At 56.3% G+C, this 12,673-nt stretch overlaps 2 protein-coding genes across 2 annotated transcripts; both read left to right on the top strand.

Annotated features, from left to right (window-relative positions):
* The first annotated feature begins 4,057 nt into the window (after positions 1-4,057).
* On the top strand, positions 4,058-6,872 carry IL25 (interleukin 25). The gene is made up of 3 exons (XM_021695694.1): positions 4,058-4,066; positions 4,242-4,486; positions 6,617-6,872. Exons 1-3 carry the CDS (start codon positions 4,058-4,060, stop codon positions 6,870-6,872), a joined length of 510 nt encoding a protein of 169 aa, XP_021551369.1.
* Positions 6,873-8,233: 1,361 nt separating this feature from the next.
* CMTM5 (CKLF like MARVEL transmembrane domain containing 5) lies at positions 8,234-10,769 on the top strand. Its single transcript, XM_044918183.1, has 5 exons — positions 8,234-8,359; positions 9,254-9,406; positions 9,853-9,945; positions 10,151-10,235; positions 10,711-10,769. Exons 1-5 carry the CDS (start codon positions 8,234-8,236, stop codon positions 10,740-10,742), a joined length of 489 nt encoding a protein of 162 aa, XP_044774118.1. The 3' UTR covers positions 10,743-10,769.
* The last annotated feature ends 1,904 nt before the right edge of the window (positions 10,770-12,673 follow it).

The raw sequence follows: 12,673 nt of genomic DNA, 5'->3' as shown, positions 1-12,673 counted from the left end.
CCTTTGTTCCCCATCCCCATTGTCCTTTCTGCTCTCAGATACTCCCAGCTCTTTCCCAGCTCTAGGACTTTGCCTATCTTGCCACCTCTGCCTGGACCACTCTTCCCCCACATGCCTTCCATCATCATGTCAAATTCCTCATCCTCGGAAAGGCCTTCCCTGGCTTTCCAAGTCCCAGCAGCACCCTCCTTCCACCTCCCTCTGCCCCCTGTCTCATAACACTGTTGCATTTTCTTCATAGCACTAATTATTATCAGAAATGATCTGGTCTCCTTGTTTATCATCTGTCTTCTCCTAAAACGTGAGCTTCACGAGGCAGAGACTTTATCTGGCTTGCCCTCCTTTGCACTCATAGCATTCAGAATAGTGCTTGCCATATACTGGTGCTCAGTAAACAGGTGCCGAGTGGATGAATGAACAGGGCAGCGGTGACTATGGGAGGAATCTGAGTAAGCCCAGGGCTTCTATGGGCGGGCACCAGCACAGGGCTGAGGGGAGGGAGTTGCGGGGTTATTTGTCCAGTTCACCCGGATTTTCCATGTGTCTCCCAGGCCAGACGAGTTTCTCTCTCTTATTTCTTTCTTTCTTAAAGACTCATTTATTTATTTGAGAGAGAGAGAGAGAGAGTGGGGCGGGCAGAGGAAGAGAATCTCTAGCAGACTCCCTGCTGAGCGTGGAAACTGATGTGGGGCTTGATCTCAAGACCCTGGAGATCATGACCTGAGCCGAAACCAAGAGTTGGACACTTAACTGACTGGGCCACCCAGGGACCCCGGACAAGCTTCTCTTTGAAAGCAGGCTCCTAAGCCTAAGCATCTTCGTAACTAAAGGTGATACTACAAATAACTAGCAAGCAGTACCATTATCACTCAGTAATCAGGGCACGGGAGCAGTATTCTAGAGGCCTCCATCCGGGCCAGGTGTTCAGTGCTGGCTTATAGGTAGGTTATGATCCCAGAGATGCCCCCGGGCCTAGGACAGCATGGATTTACCAGTGGGGGCAGAAGTATTTCAGCATTTTAACTGCCGGTGCTGGGCCCTCACATCAGGTGTGTGCAGATGAGCTTCTGCAGACCCTGCTGAGTCCTGTGGTTTCAGCGGTGTTTCGGGAGCAGAAGGTGAGGACTGGGGTGTCTTTCTGTGGAAGGGCAGGACAGCCGCGTTCTGGCTTCCTGCAAGCCCGCAGGGTCTTCCCTTCCATCCCATCTCCCCTGCCCCTCCCTGCTGGGTGCTGATCCCTCCCCGCCAGGGGCTTGGCCAGCCCCCTCACTGCTGGGGGCCATGCCTAGGCAAGTGAGGACAGGTGTGAGGTGAACTTTCCTTTGCTTCCGCCTCCAGCTTTCTTCCCATTGCCACCCCTATCTGCCCACACCCCCAAGGATTCCCTGGAAGCTGAAGTGACTCAGGGATTCCAAAACTAGTTCCCCCCAGGAGGAAAACCCTCTGGAAAATGTTTCTCATGGCAGGGCATCACCCAAAGGAATCCCACAGAGCGGCTGGGAGATAAGGACAGAGGCTGAGCAAACCGGAGGGGGTGGGGTGCGGGTGACTCAGAGCCCGGGTTCTCAGGTCAGAGCCGATCACCACAGTGGGGGGAAAGGCCAGACCTGGGGGCGACTGTGTGCTCACAGGGGCCTTCCCTCTGCCCCTTAGGGCTTTCCTCAGAGGACGTCTGGGTACAGAGGCAGGAGGACACCCCAAAGACCTCTCCTGAAAGGCGGTGTGGGTCTCTGGCAGCATCAGCAAGCCCAACAAGCAGCTGGGATCACTTCCAGCTCTTTCGAGCACCCCTCCTGGACAGGGCCAAGATGGGAAGATCTGGGCCAATGTCAGGCTCTGAGGCTCTTATTGGTTTGGGGGACACCCATAGGGATCCACAAGAGTCTTGTGGAAGAGCAGTGCCCCCTCACAGCCTTTTCTGGGGTTAGGGGTTTCTCCGGAACGCCAAAAGTCACCCTGGTAACCATGTGCCAGGCCAAAGGCAGGGGAATACGGATCTAGAGCAGTGGATCCCAGCCCGCAGGGCTGAGTGCCCAAGTGGGCGGGAATGTCCCATGGTGGCCTCTGGCAGGCTCAGGTGAGACCTGTCCCGGCCCAAGCCTGGGTAAGCAGGAAAGCACAGACGGGGGTGGGGGCGGCGCTTCTCTTCCATTTGCAGCTGACTGGGGGTCAGCCCAGTGTGGCACCTGCGTGCCAGGAGATTAGATTTGGAGCTGGTCAGGGCTGGAGTAAAAAGCCAACTCTGCCTCCTCCTAACTGTGCAACCTTGGGAAGGTTACTAAATTTCTCTGGGTCTTAGTTTTGTCATCTGTAATATGGGTATATTAGTTTCCATCTCGTGGTTTCAATGTAAGGATGAAATGAGCTGATGCATGTAGAGGGCTTGGCCCTAGCCTGGCACGTGATACACAGGAGCCAAGGTCAGTGGCATGCAGAACCGAGAGGGCGTTGGGGAGCATAGGGCAGACAGCAGGGCAATGGGAGTGGGGTGATGTGTTCCCCGCCTCAGTGCTTTTCCTAAGAGCTCCTGCTCTGCCAGCCACCACCTGTCTCTCCTACGCCCCCGCCTCACCCCCAGTTCCAGGCTTCCCCAAACCCACAACAACAGCTTCTCCCAATTCTCCAGACCGCCCCCTGATCTCATCACTCCTCTGCTCTGCAGCTGCTTTGCCCTACAGCATTTGAAGAATTCCTCCTCATTCTGCAGTTTAACTTATTCCTGGTTCCCTTTGTTTACTTTCTGAGTCCGTGGTTACTAGAGGAGTATTTTCTAAGGGAAAGCACATGCAAATCAGAAAACATGATTCTAGAGACCATGTCTGTATGAGTATGTGTGTGTGGGGGGTGTGGGCGTGGGGGATGAAGGGGATCGATGGGCAAGATCGATGGGAGAGAAAAGGTTTGGAGGGAAGTAGGTGGCCTGCTCTCGGCACAGTGTCTCCCGGGAGGGGTGACCCCTGGCTGACTCATGTCTTTGGGGTTAGGCCTATTTATAGCATTTCTGAGCACATATGCCCCTTCCTGGCCAACAGTGGCCCATGGAGCTGGGGGTGGGGCTGAGGTTGGGTGGACTTGTCCCATGGTCTGAGAGGGGCAGCTACCCCTGCTATGGCCCTTGTCCCCAGTGCCCTTGAGTTGGGGTAGGGGCAGGCCTGTTCTGGAGCTGGGACCTCCTGCTGGGTCTTAGGTGAGGCTGTTAAGAGCTAAGCCCTTCCCCTTCCTGGCTTCACCTCATTTATGCAATGGAAGCAACCACCCACATCTTCTTCCATCAGACCCTGCATGTCCAGCCAACAAACTGATGGGGTCAGGGCATTCCTGGCAGTCCTGTGGGTTTAGGCATCCCACATCCCTGGCCCAAAGGGGGTCAGGGAAGGGTGGGATGGAGGGTAGGGCAGCCACTGGAGAGGGTGAGGGGAAGTTAGGGAGTGGGTAATGGACAACGAGAAAGAAGTCTTGGGTGATGGGGGTCCTAGATGTTGGCGTCATCGAAAGCGAGGAAGGGGTCAGAGAACAGAAGGGTTAAGGGTCAAAGGAGATAGAGGGAAGTGTTCACTAAGGTAGGTGATCAGAAGGCTGTCTGAGAAGAAAGGGAATGGCTGAGACAAGGCCCTCAGTGGAGCATGGAAATGAGGCCTCTTGAAGACAGACCAGATGATGTTCCCGAATTTGGGGTACCAAGCCAACCAGGGAAATTCCCATAATGCCAGTTCTCCAATGCCCAGAATAGCAGAATACTATTACTTTGACCCCACACCCAGAAAGGTGCAAAGAACAGATTTTCCCCAATAGGCTCCCCAGGTGTGATGTGAATTATAACTTCCATGAATATAACATTTAAGCAGCTTTTGGAAACACTTTCAGGGTTTTTTTGGTTTTGTTTTGTTTTTTAATGTCAGGTCACTCCCTCCAAAAGGTCGTGGAAATAAATTTGAATAAACAAAACAGGTTTGCTGAAAATAAAACCAGGACGCCCCAGCTGCTCCAGTCAGCCTGCTTCTGCAAGGCCCCACCTGTCAGCCAGCGCGGCACTGTGGCTGGGCGAGAAGCATCAGGCATGAACCAGGTGAGCGCGAGGGGGCTCAACAGGGGCTGAGACGTTGCTGAGGGTGGAGAGAGGCCGGGCTCCGGGTTTGGGGCTGGGGGCCAGGTGGAGCTGGAAACCAGGCTCTCAGGGAACAGCTGGGGAGAGAGCACCCTGATTAGTTGAGAGCAGTTCTCTCACTGGCCTTTCCCCGTAGGTGATCGTGTTCTTGGTAATGGCCATGGGAACCCACAGCCTCAATTTTCGGATCCGGAAGGACTGCACCCACTGGCCCAGATGCTGCCCCAGCAAAAGGCAGGACCCCGCTCATGAGTCTCTGAAGGGGAACACTGTGCTCAAGCTCCCCCAAGAGGCCACTAGCCTCACCCACCACCCAGAATCCTGCAGGGCCAGTGAAGACGGACCCCTCAACAGCAGGTCTATCTCCCCCTGGAGATATGAGTGAGTCTGTCACCCCCTCCCGAATGCTAGCACGTGTGTCCATCAGGGTGTATGTGAGGGGCCCCAGCGGGGGGGTTCCACCCAAGTCCAGCCTGCTCGCCCCTCAGAGAGGCCATAAAGGTGTGGGTGTTAGGCAAGGCCTAGTCTGGGTTCTAGCTCTCACTCTTAGTGGGTGACTTTGAGCCACTTCCTTAAGGTTTCAAAGCTCAGCTTTTTTCATCTGTAAAATGAGGTAATACCCCCCAGGCCAACATGGAGATCAGGTGAAATAATGTACGTAAAATCTGTACTTAGTACAGAAAAGATCGGTTCTCTCCTTTTCCTCTCTTCCTCCTCCCCCTCCTTCTTCTTCTGTCCCTACACTGGGACATGTTTTTCTAACTGAAATATCAGGGAATAAGGGTATGCTACAGGTATGAAGCACCCCAATACCCAATGTGACTGTCCCTGGATGGGTTATAAGTGTACCAAGCTAGTGAAACCCTCCACTCTGGGGGTGGTTATCTGTGATTATGGGCGGTCTTACTCTTTCGTTCAGTGTGCCACACAAATATTAAAATTCTCTATTGGTGCCATGATGCAAAACATATTAGGAAGCACAGAAATTGGAACAATGATGCAAAATATTAAAAATTAGGGCCTTAGGGATCCCTGTCTTGCGTCTTCCTGGGGTGCCTGTGTTCCCATTCCCCATAAGTCTAATTCTGGCTTGGCCTTGGCTTTGGGGATGGCTGGACAAGTTCAGTGGGTAAGGAGAAGGTCAGCTTAGGTTGAGACTAGATCCCGGGTGGAGACGCCAGGTCATCATGGTTTGAAGTGGTCTTGGAAGTCTGGCTGGGTCCTGGGCTAACTCCAATGAGGTGGGAACCACTTTGGAGAGGTTGGGTGCCAGATGGCTGACTTGGCTGGGGTCCAGAACTCTTGTTTGGGGGCCGCGAACCCCTGATGACTACTTGGCTGATCTTCCCCAAAGTGTTCTTTTCGATACTCATCCCACAGGCTGTTGCTCAGAAAAAAGTGGTGACAGTGAAGTGTGGGGAAAGCTGCTCCAGCCCTCACCCCTCGGAGATTCATAATGTGCCCAGCACATTAAAAGTTGCAAGAAGTCCACAGAAAAGAAACCATAAATTCAGTGTTTCCCAAACTCATTTGGCCCCGGGCCCCCTTTCTTGCAGGGTACTTATTAGGGAACCCACGCTGGGAAACGCGGCTCTAGCTGAGCCCCAGCTCGTGAGGGCTTGTCTGTATGGAGAATGGTCTTACAACCCAGCGGCTGTTTCCTGCTAGCCCTTGGGAGGTCCAGACCTTTGGAGTGTCTACATTTCAAGTGTTGTTTTGGCCACAAAACCCTTTCAGAATAAGTAAATAAGTCTTTTTTTTTTTTTAAGATTTTATTTATTTATTTGACAGAGAGAGAGATAGCGAGAGCAGGAACACAAGCAGGGGGAGTGGGAGAGGGAGAAGCAGGCTTCCCGCCGAGCAAGGAGCCCGATGGTGGGGCTCGATCCCAGGACTCTGGGATCATGACCTGAGCTGAAGGCAGACGCTTAACGACTGAGCCACCCAGGTGCCCCAGAATAAGTAAATAAGTCTTACCGTGCACGCTTACATGTGCTTATAACAGATGCATGAAAAGTGTCTGGAAGGATGTGCAGGTAATGGTTGACAGCGGCTCCCTCTGGGGAGGTGGCCTGGTAGGGAGACTGATGTCCTCACTTTACAGTGTTTCATACTGGGATGTAAGAGCAGTTTTTACTTTATAATAATAATAAAAAAGACCCTAACAATGTAATAACAATTACAAAAAGAAACCTCATGCCCGAGCCCAGCGGGTACGTCAGATGGAAGCAGAGCTTGGGTGGTGGAAGTCGCTCACCTTCCCTTGCCTCCACAAGGCTCCGGGGCCAGAAAACCACCCCTCCGTCCCTGCCCCTCACTGCCGGCAGGGGAAAATAACTCCCAGAGGGGAGGGGGTCACTCAGCAAGTGGGTACAAGAACTGGGACAAAAGCCAGGCCCACCTCACCACATTTCCTTCCTCCAGCATCACCACTCCGGCCCCCGCCCCCCATCCCCTGCCTGCCCGCCCCGCCAGCCTCCCTCCAGGGTCTGATGAGTGCTACCCCCACAGGTTGGACAGGGACTTGAACCGGCTGCCCCAGGACCTGTACCACGCCCGCTGCCTGTGTCCACACTGTGTCAGCCTACAGACGGGCTCCCACATGGACCCCCTGGGCAACTCGGAGTTGCTCTATCACAACCAGACCGTCTTCTACCGGCGGCCGTGCCCTGGCGAGCAGGGTGCCCGTGAGGGCTACTGCCTGGAACAGAGGCTCTACCGTGTCTCCTTGGCTTGTGTGTGTGTGCGGCCGCGAGTGACGGCCTAGTCGTGCTGCCCGTGCCTGGTTCCTGGACGGACCACCCGCCACGGTGAGCCAGGACGCCCGAATGCTCGACCCCTCCAAAGCACTACCTGGAGCAGCAGGACCGTGGGGCAGGATCAGGGACTTTGGGGGGAACCGCACGTCTCACTTTTTGGAGTGGGTGGGAAATGCGGGGTGAAGCAACAGAGCTGCTTATGGCCGCCGGAAGAGGACATCCTGGCATTTCCTCTTGGGAAAGGTCTTTAAGGCTCTAGAGCCTACCACCCCCATCTCTTCCTTTTCTCCCATCCCCAGCTGCCCTGGCACAGCACGAGCACTTTCTTGCTACTTTCCCCTTTGCCAATGGAGAGCCCCTCGTTTCATGTGTTCGTTCGTCCGTCCATCCATCCATCCATCCATCTACCCATCCAACACTCAGTGACATCTACTTTGCGCATACCTTGGTGCAGTTACTAGGCTCTGAGGAAGAGGCTGTTATTGAGGATGGAGAGACTTATCCAAATAAATAATCTGTATTCAAAATGGCTTAATTTGTCTTGGCGTCCCTGGTGCCTGAACACCAGGCTCCCCAGCCTGATCTCTTCTCTTCCCGCATGGTCAGCCCTTACCTACTACCCTGTCCTGCCTTCCAGAGTTTCCGCTGTGGCCTCCCATCCCTCCCTTTCTCTGGCTCCCTAGCTTACCCCTGAACACTGGGGTGGGGGTCAGGCTGCCCTCCTGGCATGCTGGAGAGACAGAGGCCCATTGAGGCACTGCAGCAGGCACACAGCGCCCCCTTGTCCCCCCAACAATCTGCCTTTGTCCTCAGTCTTGGCTGCTACAGCCTGGTCCTGGGGGGTACTGCCTGGGCTGGGCTCCAGCTCCCACCCTCCCTAAAAGGAAAAGGGAGAAAAGACAGCCAGGAAGACGGGAGTTAGGGGAGGGGGATGTAAACTTCTTCAGGCTTAGGTCCTTGGGGGGCTCCTAGTCTAGCTCCTTCCTCAGCTCACCTCCCAGCTCCTCCCAGTTTCTGTGTGGACCTCCTCCTTTCCCCCCTCCTCCCTGCTCCCCTTCTCTGGGTGGGGGTTGGGCTCCAGCAAGGGGAGGGCTGACCACTCCTCCCCGCCCCACCCCTCCCCTCCCTTCCCCATGTGCTTCCTGGGGGGCTGGTGCAGGCACCAGCAGGGGCACTCTGGGCAGCTGGGAGAAGGCCCATCTGGGCAAGCCTCCCCCGGCGGCCCCTCGGCCGGCCTGCCCGCTTCTCTTGCAGGTTTCTCCAAGTGCCTCCTTGCTCCTGTTTGCTTTCCCATCTCTCCAGGTTTCATCTTCCCAGTTCCGTTCTCGGGCCAGTGGCGTGGGGGCTGTGCCTGGTGGGCTCCACAGAGATGCTTAGTGCTCGGGATCGCCGGGACGGGCCCCCCGCAGAGGGGGCAGCTGCGGGGCTCCAGGGCTTCGCTGTGGACAAGACCTTCCTCTCCTCCCTCAAAGGCATCCTGCTGGAAACTGAGCTGGTAACAGTCACCTCCCCAACCTGGCGCATCCATCTCTCCCAGTTTGATCCCACTCCCCCCCTCCCTGCCCAGTGCCCCCATTGGGCTCGCCCCTCAGCGGTCCCCTTTCCGGGGCTCTCTGGACACCCCTCCTGCCCCAGCTGCCCTGCCCTCACCTCCCTGCCCGCCCGCCCTCTGGCTACCTCTCCATCTGAAGGCCCTTACAGCAGCTTCAGCGGCAGGAGGAAGAACTGAAGTTAGGACATAAAGGGCAAGCTTCCTGCAGCCCCCCTTTATCTGTGTCTGCCCTCCGCCCCGTGAGCATCTGCTCTCGGGACAGAATCTTCCCCTGTCACTTAGTAAGACCTTAGTCTCAACCTAAGTTCGCTGAGTATGTGTCACCGACATCGCCAGAGCTGAAGGGTCCCTTAGAGTCCACAATGGAGCATCTGCCTTCTGAAGTTGTCTCTTGGTGTGAACCAAAGGCCTTGTTTTGGTTCTTGTTTAGAGGAGTTTCAGACATCTGGGAGTGGGGAAAGTACTGTGGGATGGGGGTCCCTCCTGGGGTGCAGGGCTGCTGTGGGCGTGACTCCAGGGGCTGGTGTTCACTCTGTACCCTGGGCTTCAGCAGGACACTTCTTTTGTGGGTTCCATAGAATGATGCCCCCTGGAGGGGTGCAGCTTGGTCAAACTGCTGGGGTTGCTGGGAGCTAGGGACTGGGGGAGCTGGGAAGCTGGAGACTGCCCTCGATGGGCAAATGCCCTGGAGTGTGGCTCTCCGCTACCAGGGATGGGCAGACCTCCAAGGATGGGTCGTGGGGGCCAGCCTGGGGGAGTTCCTGAGGAGGGGAAGGCAAAAAATCTGGCCAGGCCCGTGTCCCCTTCCTGGCAAGCTTCACACACTTGGTCCTGCAGGCCCTGACCTTCATCATCTTCATCTGCTTCACGGCCTCCATCTCCGCCTACATGGCCGCAGCGCTGCTGGAGTTCTTCATCACGCTCGCCTTCCTTTTCCTCTACGCCACCCAGTACTACCTGCGCTTCGATCGGCTGAACTGGCCCTGTCTGGTGAGGGACCCTGCCCCCGCACCATTCTGGTCCCTTTCTTCTCTGAAGGCGAAATTTTCCTTTTCCCTCCCAGCCTCTGTCCTTTCCCTGGGGCAGTATGGGGCCCAGCCCCTACACCGATTTCACAGCTCTGAGGCACTGACAAGGGGGATGCCCTCCCACTCACCGAAGGTCCCACCCCGCCCCTGCCCTGGCCCTCCTGGCCCGCATGCCCCAGCCCTGCCCCACCTGGAGTCCTGGCTCCTAGTCCTGGCCGCTCTGCATTCACCTGCATCCCTTCCCTGGCTCTCTCTCAAGTGCTTTATATCGTGTCCAGGGGTATCTCCATGTAGGGGTTCACAGTGCCTGAGGGTCAAGCCTCTGAATAGCCTGGAAAACCTCAGGGTGATGTTCTCTTGCCCTCTGACTTCCCTTTGACCCTGCACCCCCCTCCCCCTATCCCCCAGGACTTCCTCCGCTGTGTCAGTGCCATCATCATCTTCCTGGTGGTCTCCTTTGCGGCTGTGACCTCCCGGGATGGAGCTGCCATCGCTGCTTTTGTGAGTCCAGCCCCACAGAGCTCCCCAGGCCCTAAGGGCCTCTGGCTGGCGTTTGCACACTCTCGGTGCCTCCCCACAAGCCCAAGCCGGCGCCCCGGGCTTGGGCTCCCACCGAGCCCCGTACCGCCCACCTCCCTCTCCCTAGTACGTGATGGCCGGCGGCCTTCGTTGCGTCATCCCTGCGCCTACGCGCCTGCTCCCACAGGTGTTTGGCATCATCCTGGTCTCCGTCTTTGCCTACGATGCCTTCAAGATCTACCGGACCGAGATGGCTCCCAGGACCACCCAGGGTGAGTGTCTGTGCTCTGGGGAGAGGACATGCCCCCTCCACCCTGTGCCACGGTTCCCTGATCCTGACATGCCCTTCCCGGCCTGGCTCCGTATTCACAGAGGCCCAGCAGTGACCCTGAGCTACCTGGCTCCTAGGCCCAGCCAGACAAAAGGAACAGTGCAGCCCAGACACTTTTTCTTTGGATTCACTAGCCCACAGCCCACTGCTCCCCAGCCAGGCCTTCCGAGATGGAGTCTGGCCTGAGAAGTCACCAGGGACTTGTCTGTGGGGCTCAGTGCTCTGAGATCTGGCTCCCGATGAAGCTCTACCAGGAAGGAGGTGTTTTGGGGAGGGAGGGCAGGAAGAAGCTGGTCATTCCCAAATTAAAAGATTCGAATCCTACTGGTGAGTCTTTTTCTTCCCTAGGAATCAGGCAGATCAGGAAAGCCAGGGAGTATTCACAAAAATGGTCATGGTCCCTCCTCTGCAACCAGGTCTGAGCCATGAGGAAGGGGGACTGGACTGAAGGTGCTGAAGACTTCCTTCAACACCAGACTTCCGCTCTACGATCTGTGTGCCGGGTCACTTTGTGGTGGGCCTGGTGGCTGGGCTCCCAGAGTCCTGTGTCTGAGAAGGCACAAGCCTTTCCCATGTGAGTGCCCACCTGTGCGCACAGGTTTGTTAGTGGGTTTGGAGCCAGGTGCTTGCCTGGGGCGTGTGTAGAGCTCCCCCTTGTGGTGTGGGGAGGACAGGAGAGGAGAGAGGTCAGCCGGTGGCACCAGATGAGGGCAGAACTTCCCGAAATGCTGGCTCTGGAAGAGCTCTTAGACATCAGCTGGTCCAATGCCCTCATTTCACATAAGAGAAAACAAGCCCAATTACAGGAAGTGACCTCTTCACTTGTGACAGAGCTGGGATGAGAACCTAGCTTGCCTCACATCTCTACAGGTGATCAGGATACAGTACTGAGCTCCCGCTAACTCAGGAAAAAAATGGCCCAGCCTCATCTCCAGCTCCCTCCACCAATGGGTCCGCTCCCCCAGCTTGCCAGGGCCTCAGCAAACATTTCCTGAGCATCTCCTGTGTGCAGACCCTGTGCTGGGCCCCAGGGATTCAGAGGTGACAGGCAGCCCTGTCCTTGGGCACTCACAGCCTGGGAAGGAGACAGGCTAGTGAAGGACAGCCATGCCTGCCTGCAGCGAATGCTGTGGGAGAGTTTGGCTGGGGGTGTTTGGAGAGCAGGCACTGCGACGACCCAGGAATCAGCCCTGCTTGTCCCGTGATAGTGCGGGGCAGCTGGGATGTCCCTGCCCACCCACGTGGCCTAACTCAGTGGCTCATACAAGCTGGCTTGCTATCCCTCTAATGCTGGTTTGCTCCTGCTCTGAAATACCTTCCCTTTTTTTCTGGGGTGCTCCTGCCAGAGGCAGGCCCCAGCCCCCAAGCCCTACCCGAACCCTGCAACTCCAGTAGAGCGGTTCTGCTCCCCTTGGTGATAATCGTGGGTCTGTCCGGGTCTGACTTCTCCAACTTTCTTGTCCTCATGTCCGGGCTCCTCACCAGAACTGGCGGCCTCCCCAGGGCTAGAACCAACTGGATTTTGTGTTTTTCTGGGTTTCTGCTAACATTCTCAGGGCTCTACGCATAGTCCACTCTCAACACTGATTGGCCACCCTTGGGGGAGGTGGGGTCAAGGCTTTAGAGGAGGCATAGCAGGGGCTTAGCCAGGGCAGTTTAGGAGATGGGGTGCCAGGTGAAGGGATGAGAAGGTAGTTAGGAGAACCTGGGCTATAAAGCCCAGCAGGGGGCAGAGATTTGCCTGGAGCCTAATGGGGCCGGGACCAGCCCTGTTCCCTGGGCAGGCATATAACCTGGGCTAGACTGTCCCTGGTGGGAGCTCAGAGAGAGTGGAAGTGTGATCTACGGTGTGTACCTGCTCATGTACCTGTGCCCATCTGTGCTCGTGTGAGAGGCCAAAATGAAACAAGCAACGCTTGGCTTTGTTCCACAGAGCCTGTTGATTCAGGCTCGGTGTCAGCTGGCCCCAGAGGCTCAGGATTCCCTCACAGTGAGGCGCTGACCACAGAGGCCGAGGTCAGACCTGGGCCCCAGCCGACTGTGCTGGGACTCCCTTTGCGTTACTCGTAAGGGGCTGGCCAGAATGGGACCTGTACCAACCCCTTTACGAACCTCCATCCCCAGTGAGCCCTGAGCCTCTCCTGGTGTCAGTGGGAAATTCATCTGGGAGGGAACGGGTGTCCCAGGACGCCTTTAACCCCTGCAGCCCAGAGCTGGGGTAGGTGGAGGGGAGCTTCAGCTTTGACACGAAAATTCTGTCTCTCGGCACACAGAATTGGCTCACCCTTCTGGTACCTTTGTTTTCTCTCCTCCTGACCAGGGCTCTCTGGGCCTCGGCTGCCTCCTCTATAGATGTGGAAAGCTTGGGCTCCCACAGCT

This window comes from Neomonachus schauinslandi, chromosome 9 (genome assembly GCF_002201575.2).
Source record: "Neomonachus schauinslandi chromosome 9, ASM220157v2, whole genome shotgun sequence".
Classification (NCBI taxonomy): domain Eukaryota; kingdom Metazoa; phylum Chordata; class Mammalia; order Carnivora; family Phocidae; genus Neomonachus; species Neomonachus schauinslandi.
The sequence above is the reverse complement of the archived record's forward strand: the minus strand, read 5'-3'. Positions and strand labels throughout refer to the sequence as shown.